General features: G+C 38.2%; 1 protein-coding gene across 4 annotated transcripts in view; it reads right to left on the bottom strand.

The window, feature by feature from the left end:
- The window catches only part of snama (something that sticks like glue), a 184,268-nt gene that overhangs the window by 127,594 nt on the left and 36,380 nt on the right, over positions 1–20,294 (bottom strand). For all 4 annotated transcript variants that reach the window (XM_083125383.1, XM_083125384.1, XM_083125382.1 and 1 more), the window contains exon 3: positions 4,637–4,727. In XM_083125383.1, the coding sequence (XP_082981509.1) occupies positions 4,637–4,727 (91 nt within the window). The remainder of the gene's footprint in view (positions 1–4,636; positions 4,728–20,294) is intronic.

Raw genomic sequence — 20,294 nt, forward strand, 5'->3', positions numbered from 1 at the left:
AACCTTACTCAGTGAGAGATTAATGACCATCTCTCATGAGTTTAAACAGACAGGACAGAGACTGGCGTTAATTTCATTGCAATACTAATGTTGCAGTAAATTTGAGGTTGGGAGCATGCACTTGCCAATTTTTATAACGTTCACCAATGCAGGTTTATGTTTAACTTTTTCGTGATAGTATTCAATATATATCCCATTTGGTTGGATTCTTCTTGATATCTAAGAATTGTGCAATGTCATTGTAAACGTATGTTAACTTGTGCGAAACCAGTAATACTTCAGGATGATGAAAGAAAACCTTCGTAAGCACCGCTACATTAAATAAGGTGAAGTAAGCCAGAAGAGTAACAAAATTCGGGGAGTATATTTGCAATCTAAAGCTCTTCTTGTTTATGCATGTGATTTTTGTTGGATGTTGCAGTCCATGCAATTTCTGTCTCGTGTTGTAGTGAGGTACTTTGTCGGGCAGCTATTCGACAAAAATCATATGTATCAATGGAACCTATTAATATTTGTTTCCATGTTCCTTCAATTTGCCCAACAAAATGCCTTACTATGACGTCCGACAACTATCGGACGGCGCCACCCGCTCTTAACCCCTCCATCTGTTGACAAGTCCCCTTACTACTCCCATAGGGAGAAGAAAAAATGATAATTCCACGTAATATTTAGAGGCTTACCCTTTACTCCCCCGATGATACCAACCATATGGTATCATTAGAGTAAGGTCGTACTGGCCCGATGATACCATATGGTATCATGGTGCTGATTATGAAATGAATGTGCTTTTTGGACCTTCATACTCTTATGTTTGGTGGAAACTCTGACACAGGTCTGGAGCAAGCCTGGGAAATTCATATTGATGACCAACCTTCCCCTCTCCGCAACATATCCATGCCACATTTCCGAACAGAGTCTCACATTTTGGCTCATTATTCAACTTGTATGGCACCCAGGAACATGAAACATGTTTCGATCTCTTTGAAAACGTCCATTCTTTGAAGAGAATACTAAGGTTTGCGACTTCTCCCAAAAATAGCGGGAGAAGAGGGGGCAAACTCCACATTTTTATGTTTTTTCATTGAAATTCGGGGGTCGCGCCCCTCAAACCACCCTTCCTCGGTTCGGCGTTCTGAATTGTACACGGTTGCATGCTCTCATGTTTTAACTGCAAAACAAAACTTATCCGAAGTAGATTGCTCCCATAGTGCCAGAGTTATAACAATTTTCTGAGCAATGTGCAAATTACCTATTTTTTGTAAAAAAACAGAGTTTCACATTTTAGCTTATTATTCAACTTGTATGGCACCCAAGAACATGAAATATGTTTCCTTCTGTTTGGAAATGACCATTCTTTGAAGAGAATACTAAGGTTTGCGCTCTCTCGGCAATATAGCGGGAGAACAGGGAGCAAACTCCAGATTTTTTGTTTTTAAATTCGGGGGTCGCGCCCCCCAAGCACCTCTTCCTCGATCCAGCGTTCTGAATTGTACACTGTTGTATGCTCTGATGTTCTAGATGCAAAACAAAAAATTATCCGAAGTAGATTGCTCCCATAGTACCAGAGTTATAACAGTTTTCCTCCAAAAATGCAAATGACCTATTTTTCGTAAAAAAATGTCACATTTTGGTTTATTATTCAACTTGTATGGAAGCCAAGAACATGAAACATGTTAAGTTCTCTTGAAAAATGTCCATTCTTTGAAAAGAGTACTAAACTTCGCGCCCTCTCCCTAAAATAGCGGGGGAAGAAGGGGTAAACTACAGATTTTTATGTTTCTTGCATTGAAATTCGGGGGTTGTGCCCCCAAACCCCCTTCCTCGGATCGGCGGTCTGAATTGTACACCACGGCTGCATGCGCTGATGTTTTAGCTGTAAAACAAAAGTTATCTGAAGTAGATTGATCCCATAGTGCCCGAGTTCTAACAATTTTCCTCCAAAGAGTGTTCGAATCTAAAATTCCCGCCAAGAAGCCAGGGCGAGAGAAATTTTTCTCTCTCTCTCTCTCTCTCTCTCTCTCTCTCTCTCTCTCTCTCTCTCTCTCTCTCTCTCTCTCTCTCTCTCTCTCCTCCTGCCATCACTGGTTTCTGGCGCCGTGCCGTGGTTGTGTTGCGCATGAAAGGGACCTAAAAGTTGAGGCCGAAACTTACGAACGAGATTTCCTGTTCCTGTGCAGAGTTCCATAACAATATCTTTAAATAAATAAATAAATAAAAAATTAAAAATGTCAATGAAGACGAAATTCCCTGACATTTCCCTGACTTTTTTTGACACCTCAAATTCCCTGACTTTTCCCGGTTTTCCAGGTTTTCCAGGTCTGTCGCCACCCTGATTTTACAGCTCAACCAAGATGAGAAGAATCTGGCAAACTAAAATGGACAGTCATTTGTTTTCACCTCTCGTTTTCCCATTGCTTGTACCCAAGTGTCCCTCCATTATTTTTATTTTTAAAAACTTCTAAACTTTCACTTTTCTGTTTTCACTGTGTACAGTTTCTCCTTCAAGATGATGATGGAGAAACGTGGCACTGAATAAAGGTGATGATTATGTGTTGAAGAATGCCACACATTTTGGCAATGCAAGGGAAGGATTACACGGTAAACTGCTGTTTGCATCAGCCACGTTCCTTCCACTTGTTTATGGTTGAAAATCAACAACAGTGCCAGAAGGGTTGCTCATCTTGGTTGAGCTGCAGTGAGCTGGTGCGTTTGAATCTTTTTTCAGGTCTGTCTGTAAGATAAAGTAAAGTTCCCCATGCATATGGCACCATGCCATGAAGGCACATTTAGGGGATGTGAAGGTAGGGCACCACATATTCTCAATTTTGGGCCTTTTGGAGGTGATGTGATCAGCACCATGCTCCAGCCAGCTTTACCACCCAGGGTTTCCCTCAGGTACACATTGATTTGAGGCTGAGTGAGCCCCAGAGCCACTTTATGCGGGGACAAGGCCAGAAAAATTCTCACCTTAATTCACCCACCCCTAGAATCAAACACAGGTTTCCCGCATGACAGACAAGATACCATACCGACTAGACCACCATGGCTCATTGCAAGTATGTCTGTTCTCATCCTAATAATTATAAACTAATAGCAATAATCTTATAAAAATTTTCAAAATTTGTTAAAATACGAGGTGTGGCTAGAAAAAAAACGGATTGATGTTGCTGTCGACAAACAGCAAGCGTGTCAAGGATAAGTGGTGCATGGGTGTATAACGTGATATCTTGATTATCGGAAGTGTGACTGCCCAAGGTGTATGGCACTCAGTTCTTCTGTAGTTTGTGGATGAAGTGAACCATACATCTGTGCTCCATCGGAAAAGAAATTAAGTGTGAAAGTGGAACAGAGTATCAATCTGAAGTTTCTTATCAAACTCGGAAAATCCACCACAGAAACTTATGGTTTGTTGATAGAAGTGTATGGAGATATGTGTTTATCATGCACTCGAGTATTTGAGTGGTTTCAAAGGTTTAGATAGGGACGAGAAGTGATTGCGAACGACACGCATCCTGGATGGTCTTGCACGTCAAAAATGGAATCAAACATTGCAAATGTCGGTGAATTGATTTGAATTGTGTACCCGAAGGTCAAACAGTCAACCAACAATATTTCATTACGATGGTGACGACCCTTCGTGGGCGAGTAAGAACACGATGACCTGATTTGTGGAAAAGCAAGTCATGGATTCTTCATCAGGACAATGTTTCTGCCCACACGGCATTGTCAGTCAAGGCTTTATTGACCAAGTATGGGATCGCAGTGTTAGAACATCCACCCTATTTGCCGGATCTCGCTCCATGCTACTTTTTTTATTACCAAAGGTCAAATCAGCACTGAAAGGAACGATAATTTTGCAGAAGACTGAGAAACATAAGAATGAAAGAAACAAGTTTCTAAACTGAATCTTTTTTGGAAGTGGAATCAGAAGAACCAAATCCAGAAGTGGAAGTGAACTGCTTGTTCATTTTGCAACTTTCTCTCTTGCAGAATCCAAAATGCATATAAATTCCAGACAATATGCAAAACTCTCTGACATTTCTCTGACAAGCAAAATTCCATGACGTTCCTCTGTTTTTCCAAACACGTAGCAACCCTGAAGACGTACAATCATTATATGAAATTGATAAAAGAACACTCGCAAAGAAACATTCATGTGGGATTCATATCCAAAACCTCTGCTGGTGAGATTGTGATGTTTGATTGGATGCTTATCTTCATAGCTGAGTATGTAGGATAGTTATAAAACCTATCTAAGAAATTATTAAATTCTTGATAAAAATTGCTAAAAATGGTTGTAAACAAGCCACAAATTTCTGAAATCTGAAGAGAATGCAAATTGCAAAATCATTATTCTATGGCAAAATTATTCTTTATTAAAAAACAGTTAATTTAATGTTCTGATTCAATCACAAGTGACTGCTAAAATATTTTAATGCAAAACTCTCATGGATTGGTATTAAAATATATACGAGCTTGCGCAACTATTCCAAACAGTTTTAAATTGGAACAAAGCTCAGCTTTTGATACTGGTTCAAAGAGATATAAGATAGATACTAAAATAATTAGATTCAGATTTTTTCTAAATTATAAGTGAGAACTGATGAAACCAACTGCAAAACTAATAACATCTTACCATGTTTTCTTGGGTTGGGTTGATGACACTGGAATCCTAACCACAACAAGTGATGTGTTTTTGGGGATGAGGTCAGCATCATCATTATACACTAAAAGAAAAAAGAAAAATATGATGAGTTAAACTCAAATATAAAAATTAACACAAATGACAATTAAAACTTTTGTTAAGCAATTATGGCATAAATAATGATATATTGAGAAACACTTCATACTCAATAAAATACAGAAAGACACAATCATAAGCCAGTCAAAGCCATTAACACTTTCTTATGCTGTTAAGTAATTGTTACAAAATAACGGCAATTTGTTAAAATCAACACTAAACTTTGTCTTATAGCTTTCACATTTATTCACCCTTTAATGCTGTGCTGTCTTGTTCTGTTTACAAAATATGAGGATCGTTCAAGTCAGACCGGTCTACTATCACCGCAAGGAGCGCTAACATCACAGGCAACTTTAATCACATGTTTAACAAGATGGCAGACAAGCCTGTGATTGTAAACATGAAACAGTATGTTGTGATGAAATTACTTTTGCATAAAGGAGTTAAACCAAGTGAAATTCAAGCATAGTATGGTGACGGAACTCTTAGTCACAGTAAAGTATATGAATAATGCAAATGTTTAAAGACATCCTCATATCGGTGCAAAATGATTCTAGTTGAGGTGGCTCGCTCCTGAGAACATTCAGTGAGTGGAACATCCGATCAACGGGTAACATGGCACCAACTTGCAGTACATATGTATGTTTCTGTGAAAAAGTAATGCTCACAAAAAAAAATTGGCTGGTTTCATCACTAAACACATTCTGTTTCTGCAAGATAAAGCATGCCCACATACTGCCTACAAGATTTGCATACTACATGAACACGAGCTCAGTAGGGAATTACTGCCACACCCCCCTTAAAATCTGATGTGGAAATATTCACCTAAATGCATGGCCATGAAATTAGACGGGTGGTAGAAGTTCACGCTGTTGACATGTCGGAGCAAAACTCCCTCCGTTCAAAGGTTTAAGAGAATGAAAGATCTCGCTGTAAAGTAGTAGAGCTGGTTTTTGTAATCGATGTGATACAAAGTGACAGTATTTACTCGAAAGGTCAGAAATGACACAAAAGTGCCCTGGAGAGAGAGAGAGGTCGGTCTGAAGCTTGAACTAGGCAACGCAGCCCAGTAGACGTTGCCACACAGTGCGCGAAACCAGCAACTTTTGTCTGGCCTTCGCTTTGCTTTTCCCACATGTGGCACCAGCACAATTCTGACCCACCGCCAATTTTCATGGCCACGCGTTTAGATAGATAGGAGTTTGCTGGAGTGATAAAGAGGTCAAGCAAGCAGTCTGATCATGGGTCCAGTGTAATGAGTGCAATAGTGTTGAGGGTGTTACATTGAGAAATAAAAATGTTTTCTATATTTCCGAATGTGTTCCATTATTTGAAAAATCAAAAGTCCTGGTTTGACCTGAATGCCCCTCGTACATCCATAATATAAATGTCTAGGGATAAGGATGCAAAACTTCTACTCCTTAATGTACACCACATCTGGTTGCCTCAATCTCCTGGAAAGCACCGACTAGCACAGAAAATTTCCACAGGGAATGGAGGTGACAAAGGTTGGGGCACTGGCTGCTCTGTAAGCTGAGTGCCATACACACAGGTTCGAGTCTCCCTGAGCAAGAAAACAACTTTCCTTCCAAGATTTTGGCCTGTGTATGGGACAGATGGCCACCCACCGTCGTGAAGACAATGGGGAGCTACGAATGAGTAGCGTAGCCTGGTCATAGAAAACCTACAACAATGGCTGGGGGTTCATCATGCTGACTAGGCATCACCCAGTAACTGGTTGGATAATTGTCCACCTCTGGTGGGAGTGAGACCGGCAGTCGTTAGGTAAGCACTGGTCCTCGCAGGCTGTTACATCATGGGTTATTATTATTAGTATGTGATAAATGAACCTCATACTGCCTTTCACCAAGATGTAACTATTGATGAAGGAATTGGGAGCATAAAAGTCGAAACATTAATTTGCCTCAAACATCGCTCAGAAGCTCGCAAGTTGAACGCTCATTCACCCCACATTCCACCGGATGCAGAGCCGAGCAACTAGAATTTTCCACTCGGCTCTGCACAGTCAGCAAGGCAACGGCCCTCGCCGGCGGTGAGTGCACCTCCACTGTAAATTTCCATCTGCATCCAGGGATACCCCAGGTGCACAGTGGAGGTGCAAAGTCCAACAACCTATGACTCAAATCCAATGTATAAAACCGCTGGAGACAGTAAATCGATCTCTTACTTCGCTCCAATATCACCACCAAACTGATCGACGAGAAGAGGACGACGGCCTGCTGAGAGATCGCGACAGTACGAGGCGGCAACAAGCGAGAAGTCCATAGCAGTCCGGATTAAGCCAACCGAAGAATCTGCAAGAATAAAACAAGTCGCCGAATTGCCTGCCGTCTCTTATCGTCATCTTCGATCTCTCCAGCGGACACCTGTCACCGTCGCCGACGCCAGAAGCCGAGGGCCAGACCAACAGCAAGGGGTGAGTAGCGTTCAACAACACAGGCTCCCAACAATCCTTCATCAGCCTCCTTAAGGGTAGAGGTGGTTAGCCAAGTCAAACTTAAGACCTACTGTATTTATCTGAGCTACGTCCCGGCGTGACTCGATCCCGTACCTTACCCGACGTCACGCTACACTATATTGAAGTAAAAAAATTCATTGAAGAAAGCCTTATGATATAATCTATTTTCATCAAAACCAAAGATAGAAAGGTACAGAAACATCAATGTTGTAGCTCCGTCACTCAAGGTGGTTGCAAGTGCTAGAATTCGCAGCCTAACACTGTTCTTTGCACAATGACTTCAAACATCTTTACAAGGACATGTCCACAAAACACAAGGAGGTCAGCAAATTAGTTACTACAGTTGCTACAGTTTGCCAAACCATCCCTTGACAGAGTCACTGCTTGTTCTTCAATGGAAGCTGCTTGTTGAAAATAGAATGTGTTGACATCCCTGTGGTATAGACTTGTTTTGCTGGCATTTGTAGAGATTGTAGCATGTTACGTTCGGAACAGAGGACAAAAATTTACACAATTTAAATGTTTAGAAAAGAAAAATGCAAACCATTGCATGAATCAATGGTTGCTCAGGCTACCGCATTGAGGGTCTTTGAACATACATTTGCAAATGGTGCAAACACAGAGGAAAGTGACTAAACAATATATCAGTCAATGGTGTAAACTACATGGATTTACTGCAAATGCTGCACAGTGATTAGCAGTCACATATTTATGGTGAATAAAATATCAAGATTTTGGTGTAAAAGCTGGGCACATTTATGGATCAAAAGCAATATATAAAATGGTATTTTGGTGTTAAAATGTTGAATATAACCATAAATTTGATTTTAAAAACTACTCTTAATACAAACTAAAGATTTATCTTTTAATAGTAAATTTTGTAGTTATCACAGGAAGTTTATTCCAGTGTAAAAGAGTGTATTATTGCTCCTCAAGTATTTATAGCAGAATTAATCAATTTTTTCATAATTTGCATAACTCACAGGATAATTCGGACTTCAGAAAGTGAGAGTTCCGTAAATAAACTCTAAATTATGTGTTTAAGAGGGTTTTTTTGTTTTTGTTTTCACATTTTGCAGTTTATTTTGCATCATTTCGTGACAACATATTGTAGGTAAATGCACCTCACACCTTCCAAAAACATGGAGAATGAACATTATACAGATTTAATTTACATCTCATGTTTCCGTCAAAAAATAAATGTGTATGCCTGTAGTGTAGTCTTTGTACGATTCCAAAATTCTTCAAATCAATCAGGAAAATTATGTACCATGATGATTGATGTATTGATTTTGTGTTTTAAGTCCACTTTGTGCAAAGTAAGGCTAATTGGGACTGGACCTAGAGTTTCAAGTGGGATCTGAACCACCATGAGCCTCCACAGGGTATCAAACCAGGGACTCCTAGATTACAAGGCGATGAAGTTAGTACTATGCCAATGGGGAGGCCCAGCAGACACACACTTCTCAACTCTTCCTATCTTCAACACAGCAGTATGCTGGCACCCTCTGCAAAGTTAAAGTCGTGCATCGGGCAACAAAAGAAGAATGATGTCCGTATAACCACAACATATTACCAACCCAAAATCTCCACGCTTTCTGGAAATACGGATACAGGAAATTATTTTTCTATCAGTCACACCACAACTTAACATATGCTGCCATCTATTCATACAGTAGTAAGTACAAGAAAACAGGAAATAATTAACAAACTTATGGTAAACATAACTGTCACACAGCTTCTTGCTTAGTCTGGTGCACTTTTCATGTTAATAATTAGTTATTATAGTGAAAGCACAGACAAAAGAGCCTGTGCAGACCTGCAACTACAGTGCATTGTACTATATGTCACGAAAGAAAATGCTCGGTTGATGGCATTGCAAGCAAAACTTCAAATATGAAAATTTTTAAGGTCAAATGTGTGACTGAACACACCATTCCCATTTCAAGTTTTTGAAACTAAGATATTCTCTTTTCTGGGAGTTACGTCCAAATAATGTATTCATAAGGATCTCCATGGGTGGAAAAAGGCAAAAAAAAAGAAAAAAAAATGTATCGATCTGGAAAAACAACTACATCTGAAAGAAAATAAGCGAGACAAAATTTGCGTCGCCAGTAGTGAAATAATTCGAAAACTTACATGATAAATAAATAAATGCCTACCAATAGAAGGTGCAGGTGAGTAGTTAGTGTTATGGCTTCATGCTCGGAAGGATGCCTCTTCGAGTGTGGTTACAGATTATTTTCTTTAAGTTGCCAATGAGGCATCAACATGTGTGTGTTTGAATCCGCATTTAGACTGATTTATTTATTTTAATTTGTAACCACAGATTCTCAAATAGATGGGATGATGGGATGTGGGAAGTGCATTCCACATGCATTTTTAATCCATGATTTCACCTGTTAATTTCGAAAAGCAACTTAGATTTTTTCCTTCTTAAATATATAAATAATAAATTATCCATGGCACGACAGCCCTCGAAGGGCCTTGGCCTATCTTCCGACTGCCAGTCTCCCTCCCACAATCCTACATAGAGGTGTGGAGAACTTCAACCGGTATTGGGGTGACATGGGGTCAGCATGTCGAACCCTCAGCTGTTATAGATTTCCGAAACTGGTTTACGCTACTCACTCATAGATCCCCCAATTTCCTCACGATGGTGGGTTGCTACCAGTCCTATACACAGGCTGAGAAGATATTGAATCCAAGCAGACTCAAATCCATGCTGTCCCTGTCGGATCTTATATACAGCTACAGATTTTACAACACAATTATAATGTTAAGATCTGAACTAATTCTGTCGACTCATATAACCTAATATGTTCTTAGCTACTTTTAGTTTTAAAAATTGAAATTCTATTCATAACTCAATCAAAATATTTTTTTCTTTTTTTTAAAAAAAAAATAAAAGCTCGAATTTTCGATGTGGCTGCAAAGAATTTCCACATTAATGTTCCACTGTTTCTTGATCTTGCGTGATAGGCAAAGCAAGAACTGTATGTCTCGTTCACATACATTTTGTAAGAAGTTTAATATCAAGTAGTTACTCTGAAACCCATTGCATTTTTATTAAAAAAAATAACAGTCGTGCCGATATGTGTCATTAATTCCATCGTAGGTAAAACACTAGTTGGCAATGCACTGTAAAAAAAATCTGCTTTTGATGAGAGGCGAACCCAGGACCATTGGTATGTTCGGAAGTTATCATACCGGCTTGACCACAATGTCACGTTCACAAAGTATTTGATTTGTTCGCTTAGGCTTCTGTAAAAAAAAAAAAATACTATTGTACAACTTTATATGTTATTCAACAATAAATGCAAGTTCGGGTATTTAAGGGAAGTGTAGGGAAGTAGGAATCATCCACAGAAAAGCCTGTTTTGCCTGGGATAGAATTCACAAACAGGAAGTTAGTTCCTCGCTCTGCAATAGGACATTACGCAAAGGGTCGCGGAAGTGTGGTATCTGATTCAACGTGTAGCATCCACGATACGATATATGACTATATGACATCACACCTTGGTTTAATCACGTGGATCCACAATCAAAACCTCCATGCAGTGGAGACAAGTAATTTTGTAAGCAGGGAATGTGGTTGTCGGGCAGATGGATGGGATGATATTTTTTCAATTTTTAAGGAACAGTTTGTATGTGGATAGGGAATGATGAGTGCAGTGATACAAAGTCGATATCTTATTCGCTCACTGCATGCATACAATGCCTAAAACTACATAATTTTGCAAGGTATGAAACAACATAAATCATTTATTATTTTAATAGAAACTGAACAAATATAAATGGAAAACTGCACGAAACATCACTTATGAAATGACAGCTTGCCATGAGGCTACTAACAATTACAACATTAATGTTTGCATCTGTTTATGGCTTTAGAGGCAAGATTTAATAGCATAGCTTCATCAGTAAACCCATGATGCAAAAGGAAAAAATATAGTTACATCAATTCTATGCAAACACTAGATTTAAATAATACACTATTTACAATTTTTTATTATTACATTTACTTTATTCGTGTTTCATTTTATAGTTTCAACTTTATTAAAGTAGTTTTGTATTGAGCAGTTTCAAAACTATTTGCAATTTCTATTAAAAATAAATACATTTATCATCAAATATGCAATAAATATTTTCACAGGCTTGCATTAGTTGGCATTCTATCCTTAAAAAAAGAACAGTGCTATGGGGAGAATCGAACCAGGGACTCTTCGTGTGGTGAGCAGGTATCATAGTGACTCGACCACACCGTCCTTCTTGATTTATCGCTTAGATACTCCTACCCATGAGTTGAAACCATATTGCACTATTCTATCTGCTATTCCTAAAAAGTATATTACACTTAAATTAGTGTTCCTCGAAACTATGAAATATAATGTTTTCCTGTTAATTCTACATTGTGAACGAGGACATTTAGAATTCAGTCACAGATAGGATAGCCCATGTCGTGTATGATTCAACAGTCTGCCTAAGAAGACTGTTAGCTGAGCATGCGCAGTTCTATGATTGGCAAGCTTCACGATCACCTTTATGAGCCCACAATTCACACATTGAAAGAGAAAGTTTTCTCAGCAGTATGACGTCATCCTTGGTTGTTTTGTAGAGGGGTGCACAAGAATTTGTAAAGGAGGTATATGCATTGGCGTATAAAGGGGTGGGCGAAGTGGGCAACCGCCCAGGGCCTCACGTCTCATGGGGTTCATACAAAAAATGTATTATATAGAAGTAAGGGGAAAAAAGATGGAAAAGGCTAATTTTTGTAGGCAATAAAATTAGAACATTCTGTTTTTATCTGGCTTTAAATTCTAGTTAAGCATCTTAATACGTCAAATCAGGGGCATAACATACAGGCTCTAAGCCTAAGGAGGCATGGAAAAATTAAAAATTATTGTCATTTCTCATGTGTAACATTTTCACAAAAATTCACGATAGCTTGCATGGACATTTTTACCCATTTATTCATTTCTCAAATAAAAAGCAATTTGCTTGGGTTGTTTGCAACTCACGAAGGCAATGGATAATATAAGCAGTTCTTACTTCCTTCCTACAACTTCATATTTCAGCTCCCGGAAAACAAAGAAATACATTATTAGAGAGTGTGAAATTATTAAAAATAATTTTCTTCAATAATTTATTATATAAATATGATAATTTGCTGATGTATTTCTGAAGATTTTGTATCAAGTCACATTGAGATTTCAAATTTAAAAACAGGTTGGGGACTCATATTCTCATCTCTCCCAGGACCTCACGATATGTTGCTATGCCACTGGGTATATGGGTTGTCATTGTGCTTCTTTTTTATTTAAAGACAATCAACTCATATTTTACCTCACAGTTGGGCCACAACGGGTTAAGATTTTCACCAACATACGAGGTTTGGCTAGAAAAAAACCGGATTGATGTTGCTATTGGCAAACAACGAATGCGCGAAGGTTGAGCAATGCATGATTCTATACTACCATACCCTGCCTACAGAATGACTAATTGCCCTGGGTGCAGGCCTCTCAGTTTCGCTGTGGCACTTGGACAAAGCGGAACGTGTGTCTGTGCTCCGTCGGAAAAATGCTGAGTATTAAAATGGAACAGCGTGTCAATATGAAGTTCCTTTACAAACTGGGGAAATCTGTAACAGAAGCGTACGACATGTTAAAATCTGTGTACGGGGATGAGTGTTTATCACGCACACAAGTGTTTGAGTGGTTTAAACGGTTTAAAGAAGGACAGGAAATGATCCAAGACAACCCACGTTCAGGATGACCATGCACGTCGAAAATGGAAAACAAACATTCAAAAAGTGAGTGATGTGATTCGAAAAGATCGTCGATTGACCATTAGAGCAGTTGCTGAAATCACAGGAATAGACAAAGAAAGTGTTCGACAAATTTTACACGAGAATTTGAACATGAGTAAAGTGTGTTCAAAACTCGTGCCAAGGAACCTGACATTGGAACAGAAGGAAGCTTGAGTGAACATTTGAGCGGACACTTTGAAGAACATTGAAACAGACCCTACATTCTTAGAGAGAGTGATAACCTGTGATGAATCGTGGTTTTTCACGTACGACCCTGCCACAAAGCGCCAATCAATGCATTGGAAGACCCCGAGTTCGCCACGTCACAAGAAAGCTCGCATGAGCAAGTCCAAATTCAAAGCCATGATGATTGTCTTTTTCGACATTCGAGGCATTGTGTATGTTCATTGGGTACCCGAGGGTCAAACTGTAAAAAAACATCATTACATTAATGTGCTGAAAACCCTTCATGAGCGAGTAAGAAGACGACGACCTGATTTGTGGCAACGGAAGTCATGGATTCTGCACCAAGACAATGCTACTGTCCATACGGCCCTGTCAGTGAAGACATTTTTGGCTAAATATGGCATCCCAGTGTTAGAACATCCGCCGTATTCGCCGGACCTTGCTCCCTGTGACTTCTTTTTATTCCCCAGAGTGAAGTCCGCCCTAAAAGGAACCAGATTTGAGACAGTAGAAGCTGTGCAAAGAAAAGCGACGGATGTAATGAACATGATCTCCGAAAATAGTCATTACACTGCTTCCAGCAATGGAAAATTCGTATGGAGCAGTGTACAGATCGTGCAGGGGAGTACTTTCAAGGAGATAAAGTTCCTGTTGTACAAAATGCCGAATAAAAGATTTCATAGCATCAGTCCGGTTTTTTTCTAGCCAAACCTCGTATCTCTGTCCACCCTATTGCCTCCTGTAAGAAGTAATTTAGCATTGGAGAACTACATGAAAAACACATCCTAAGTGGCATCAACGAGGAATTAGATTTATCGTATTTTGCTTCTTATAAATGTTGACAATACACTAATTCTACTTAATAAAAAATAATCGGCTCTAAAAGAGATTCGAACCTGCAATCTTCAGACAACTGAGCCAAGTCTTTATGACTTTCCCACTTTATCACTCCAACAAACTAACTTGAAATTTTGTCTTAAGAGTCGTCAGCTATCTTGCAAACTTTGTTAACATACACTAGTTTATTTTTACAAGCTGTAATAGACAAAGTCTGCAACTCAGAACTAGACATCTGTGGTAAATTATTCTCTCCAGTCTGTTCTAATGCCACAAATCTCATGTATTGTAAATGCGAAGTGGATTCTTACATGTTGCAATTAATTTCTCATACAGACGTTGGTTCCAGATTTGGCCACAGCCACCAAGCATTTACTTTCTGGGCATATAGTACTTACTCCTGTCGGAGAGGAGGGGCAGAGTGAAGGATGCTTCCTTATGGTCCAAGTTGAACCGATGGAGGGGAAGGATCAAGGAGACTTTTCCTTGTGGTCGCTCTATATCATGTGAATAATCAAATTGCATTGAACTTCATTATTTACAAAATGTTTACAGGCAAAGCAAATTTTTAGAGAGCTGCTTTACACTTCACAATGTAAAACAAGCATTTGTTTGTATGGAAGAATTTCCTTTGCCTCTTCAGTTATACACTCCTGGAGCATGGTTGACAGTCCCGGTACCAATCTGGGGATGCACAGGAAATATTTAATGCATGCTGTTTAGCTTATTTTCAAGTTGAACTGTTACGTCATTTACAGCTTGACACTACTCCATTGTCAACCATCTCATAACTGTTTCTGATCTACCTTGAATTAAAAATGTTTATTGGGAGTTTGTGTAATACTGTGAACTCTACAAGATTAGTGTGGAAGTCTTCCCAAGAATGTGTAAATGTGATGTGCTTCATACGTACAAATCAGAACATGACATACATAAGACTACATATGCTATTAATTTCTCAAAATATGCTGAAGCATATTTGTGGGGAACATCCAACTTGCAAGACAAAAAAAATTCCCCAAAGACGAAGTTAGCAATGTGATACCTATGATTCTGGCTTGCCCACCAGGTTAATGATAAACTCTTCATTTAACAACTTGTAGTCACTTACAAACAACATAGACACTAGGATTTTGAACACCATGAGAAAATGCTCAAATAGCATAACAAAGAGTTCATGTCTTTCAAGATGTCACAATCTGTTTATGTGCACTTATGCATAGATAGGTTATTGAGGAAGTGGACCTACAGTTTAAACTCAGATCCAAACCACTATGCGCCTCCACCAGGTATTGGACACAGGGCCCCTCAATTACAAGGCAATGGTATTACCATTGTGCAATTCGGGACTCTCATTTCTAAGTTATACTATGTAACTTTGATAAATGTAGAAAGTATTTAATCCTGTTCGAAATTACAAAATGTGTCTTAATAGTTTAGCACTTGAATCAATTTCATTACACAAAATTTAACATTTGTGTTTCTTGTGTGAGACATCAATTATCAGCATTTCACTCCACCAAATAACTTTCTATATTTGTTACTTAGCAAGAAATCACTGTAATACCAACTGTCACCTCTCTTTGACAGGCTGATCAATATATTAAATAATTCACTGCACTACAAATTGGTACTGCCATAAGTTCACAAAATTTTATCTTTGTTTCTGTGTATAGAATATTGGCCAAATTACCTATGGGTATGTCCGGACTGGACACCCGGGACACCAGGCAAAATCCCTGTGCACCCTGCCCTCCCAGTGCCCTTCCAAAAATGCCCATTTGGCACACTTTTCCCCCAGCTGCTACAATTGGGTGCCCTGTTGAGGAAATTTGCCACGACCCTCTTGGCAGTCCCAGTCTGGCTCTGCCTATCGGTACAAATTTAAATATTTGAATTCACAATCAATTCTGAGATATGAAATGTTCAAAATAAGCACATCCAAGAAGTAGTACCCATTTGGTAGTTTTAAAAAAAAAGAATGAAAGCAGTTAGCTTAACAAAACTTTTTTAACTCTGGAAGTACATACCTTGAACTATTTTTCTACATAGACACACATGACACTTATACCAAGGGCAACAGTTCTTGCGTATCCTTGTCACACTTCAAACCTTGATCCAATCGTGCTAAAAATTAGATAACTGGGAAGTTTACAGAGAATAACTACACTTCTGATTTATGTAGTATTATTCTACTTCAGTTCTGTTCAAATGGTCATGAAATTCAATGATCAACTTTTAATTCCTTGAAAGTTGTTGGATTTATTTATTGAGCCCAGCCAGGGGTGCACCATTGCATTCTTTCTGCTAATCATCTTTCATCCTTATCATCACAAATCAATGAACATAGTAGAAAAGCAATTTGAATTAACTAAAAATACATTTCTTTAATGTTAAACTCAACAAGTAGTTCAACAAATATGGTGGAATCAAAGATAAGCATAGGCAAATATTATAAAATATGCTTTTGGTTCTTTAAATAGTTGTTTACTCCTTGGAGTGAAAGGTACAAGACACTTCAGATGGATGGGGCAAGACTTGTCCTAATAAAGGGTATCCCAACAAAAGCGACATTTAATATGCTTAATAGAACACTTTTTTAAAGAAGAATGACAAATATTTTTACATTATTACAACGGGTAAATGGTCCGATTTAAGGATACCAAGTTTGATTTACGCAACATGTTCTAAAAAGTACCGTTATCAGTGATTGTTGAAGCTCAGTTGACATGGAGGGTTACACAAAGGAACATCGACTTTTAATAGTGAAAACTCATTACAAGAATGGTGAATCTTATGCAGAGACTGTAAGGAAGCTTTTGTGCAATCCTTGGACGTGAATGTGCACATAGTGAGAGTAAGTTTGCAAGTTGATCAAGAAATGACAGCAGGCATTAAAACACCACATTTTCAATCTAGCCGGTCTGTTGAGAACATTGTTATTGTGCATGACAGTGTTGTTACGAGTAAAAAAAATATTTCATTCTTAAATCGGAACATTTACCCATTGCAATAATGTAAAAATATTTGCCATTTTGTACATATACAGTATTTTCTTAAGCATATTAAATCTGCTGCTTTTATTGGGACACCCTTTGTCACGTGATTAACATATTTCCGAAGCAACTATTTGACACATTAGTATGTGTTATAATTCAAAATTTTGTGCACAAATCACTATGGGCCCCACAAACGAACAGATGTAACTAAAATTGTGCAAAGTCATGTTGAAAGTCTGCTGAGGTACATTTCTCGTAAACTCAAATACCTAGTTTACATAGGCCTGATGCTGCAACAAACATTGGGGGATGATTTTTGTCCATGGCTACACAGAGGGTTTTTCTTTTTTTCTTCATGAACTACCGAATAACTTTAAACTTTGCATGATTGCAAGCATATAACAGTAATACACCTTAAGACTTGTGTTATCATCACTCATATTTGCAATTAGCCAATTTCATCGTTATCATCACTCACATTCGCAATTAGCCAAAAGTGGCAGGAAAGCAAAGTAAAATAAACCAAATCAATCTCCACTTTGGATTCAACAGAGGTGGGGGTGAGGAAGTCATAGCAACTAACTGGAAGAGAAGTTTTGTGTATTAGGGAACCAAGAAAGTTCTGTCAGATTTTTCACCCGACACATTCAAATGCCAAAAAGGGAAGTGTAGCGGACCTGGCAGGTCAAACATTGTACCCAACAGCATAAATGATCTGTCTCCCAACATTCTGGAAGACCATAGAACCCACTGTGGTAGAACTGCAGAACGTGAACCAAATCAGTTATCAAGTGCTGTGTGCACCTTGTCTGGGTTTCGGAACCAATCGTCTTCTAAGGTGGTTGTACATGGAATGGAAGGTAATCAGGTGGGTCAATGTCTGGGAAATAAGGTGGGTGCATCACTGTTCCCCCAATCAACACCACATGTGGCCTCGCAGCCAAGGCATACTGGACCCATCAATCCCCCCCTTATTCTGTTTTCCAGATTGATGGAGGTGTTATTGCATGGTTTCTGCACTGGCATGGATTTTTTTGGAAGTCGCCACATGTTAGACTATTGTTCTCCCCATTAGCCATCTGCAGAGTGCCGTCATCTACAGCATCTTCCAGCATGTGGTGCATTTTCCAGGAATTCATCACCACCATTGAATTTGAGAAACCACCGTTGCACTGTCCGTTCATTCACTACATCAGTCGAATGCCTGACATATCTTCTTTCCCCCTGTTGCCACATTTGTTCCAAGTTTAAACTCATACAGGCTCTTAACATGCGGTATGGAGTACCCATGCCTCACCTGTCCTCACTGATGGTCCGTTGAACTGCACTGACCCTATCCTGCTGGTGGAACTTGTATGGGCCCACCAACAAATATCATCTTGTCTGTCTAGCCTTGAAACTTGCAGTATGCAGAGTGTGTGAAGTTCGACATCATGAGAAACCTACAGAACTTTCTTGGATGCCTAATAATTCTTTCCTCTACTTCTGAATGCAATTGTAGGGAGTATGTGTCAGGATTTCAATTTAACACCCTCATCCCCATTCCCCCCCCCCAAAAAAAAATTCATGATAAATACTTATCTTACATTTTTTTTGTAACATTTTTATTTTCTTCTTCTCTGTCTCTTGAGTCTTCCTGTAATGATGAAGATGAGTGAATAGAATAACATGCACCCACGTCCAGGCTGGGATTCAAAGCAGAATATTCAGTGGTGAGATTGTAAATTAATATCTCAATCTACTTGTCCACCAAGATGGAAAACCTTTCATGGTTGATTTTTGACAAATGAGGAAAAATGAATGAAATACATGGAAGACAAGGAATATCCATGGCTTTCCAAAGATTCAAAATCACTTTGGCAGAATGTTCCACTAACAACTAAATTACAGAAGCAGGTTCAAAGTAATTATCACACAGGTAATTGTTCAGTGCTCAATAGTAAGTAATGGAAATACTGCCACAGATTAAAAAAAATAAGTAACACACATTATTCATTTCCACCTTAACTTTATTGCATCAGTCACGATACATAATTTTACAGCATTAACTGAAAATATACATACCATGTGTTGACACAAATCAGTTGTTCACATCTTTTAACATTATAAAGTGCTTACATAGTGTTATCAATGAAGAATCATATAAAAAATTGACTTCTTACAGAACAAAAAATCCGTATGTACACATTATATACAGAAATGATTAAGACAAATTTGTGTAATACAAAAAAGTATATACATTCCACAATTTTGTGTGTGTGTGTACAGTACTAATGAGAGAGCGAACCTTCTCAAAAACAAACAAGTGGATAAACATGTTAGATCATGAAAACACCTTGAGAAATGAATTTACACCATTATTAACAAATAATACAAGTGATTATTACCTTACTTTTATTAGTATTTTTTGCACATATATTTGGTTTTAACACAATATTTAAATTGTTGAGTCTTCATCAGGTGAAGTAACTTGGCCTCCTCATTCTCATCTGCCAAGGACAAACAGTTGAAATATTGTGTTAAAACCAAACTACCACAAATACTAGTGTAAAAGTCACTTATTTATTCATAATCATGTTTATAATTTTACACTACTGTTTGACATCTTTACATAAGTTCTTCAACAGTTGCTTGAGTGAATCCAACAATATTTTCAGATAAATACAATGTATAGAAATACATGGAATGTTACAATATTATGTTCGAGAGACATAATTTTTATTTTATATATGCAGTCTTCCTTGCATCTTCTCTCAAAGTTGCTAGTGTTTCCTTGTGAAAATATTTTTTTAAAAAATACCAACAGTATTTGCATGCAACTTATTTCAGTCCTTAGATCTATGAATTACAAAATAAAAGACACTGGTTAGTTCATCTTTATCATCATCAACAGTCAGTAAGTATACTTTGAACAAATAATAATGTACCAGATGACTTATGATTGAACATGCAATAATATCAAAATATTTACATCAATATCTTCTATTGCAAAAACCAGGAATTTACCTGGTAAGCTAATATTTTAATTCCCTCTATTGTATTAATGTAAATGCCTATTTTTCCTTACAGCTCCAAACAAGATTTTCTCTCCATCTACATGAAGTTTTAGTACAATTTTTGACACAATTAGATGTTGCAAAAAAAGAGGGGGGAATTAATGTAGGAATAGGTACGTACAGCATCATTAAATGGCTACCTAAGATGTAGCAGCCCCAAGATCATACAAAACACAAAGATAAACTT

Source organism: Lepisma saccharinum, chromosome 7 (genome assembly GCF_977018435.1).
Source record: "Lepisma saccharinum chromosome 7, izLepSacc3.1, whole genome shotgun sequence".
Classification (NCBI taxonomy): Eukaryota; Metazoa; Arthropoda; class Insecta; order Zygentoma; family Lepismatidae; genus Lepisma; species Lepisma saccharinum.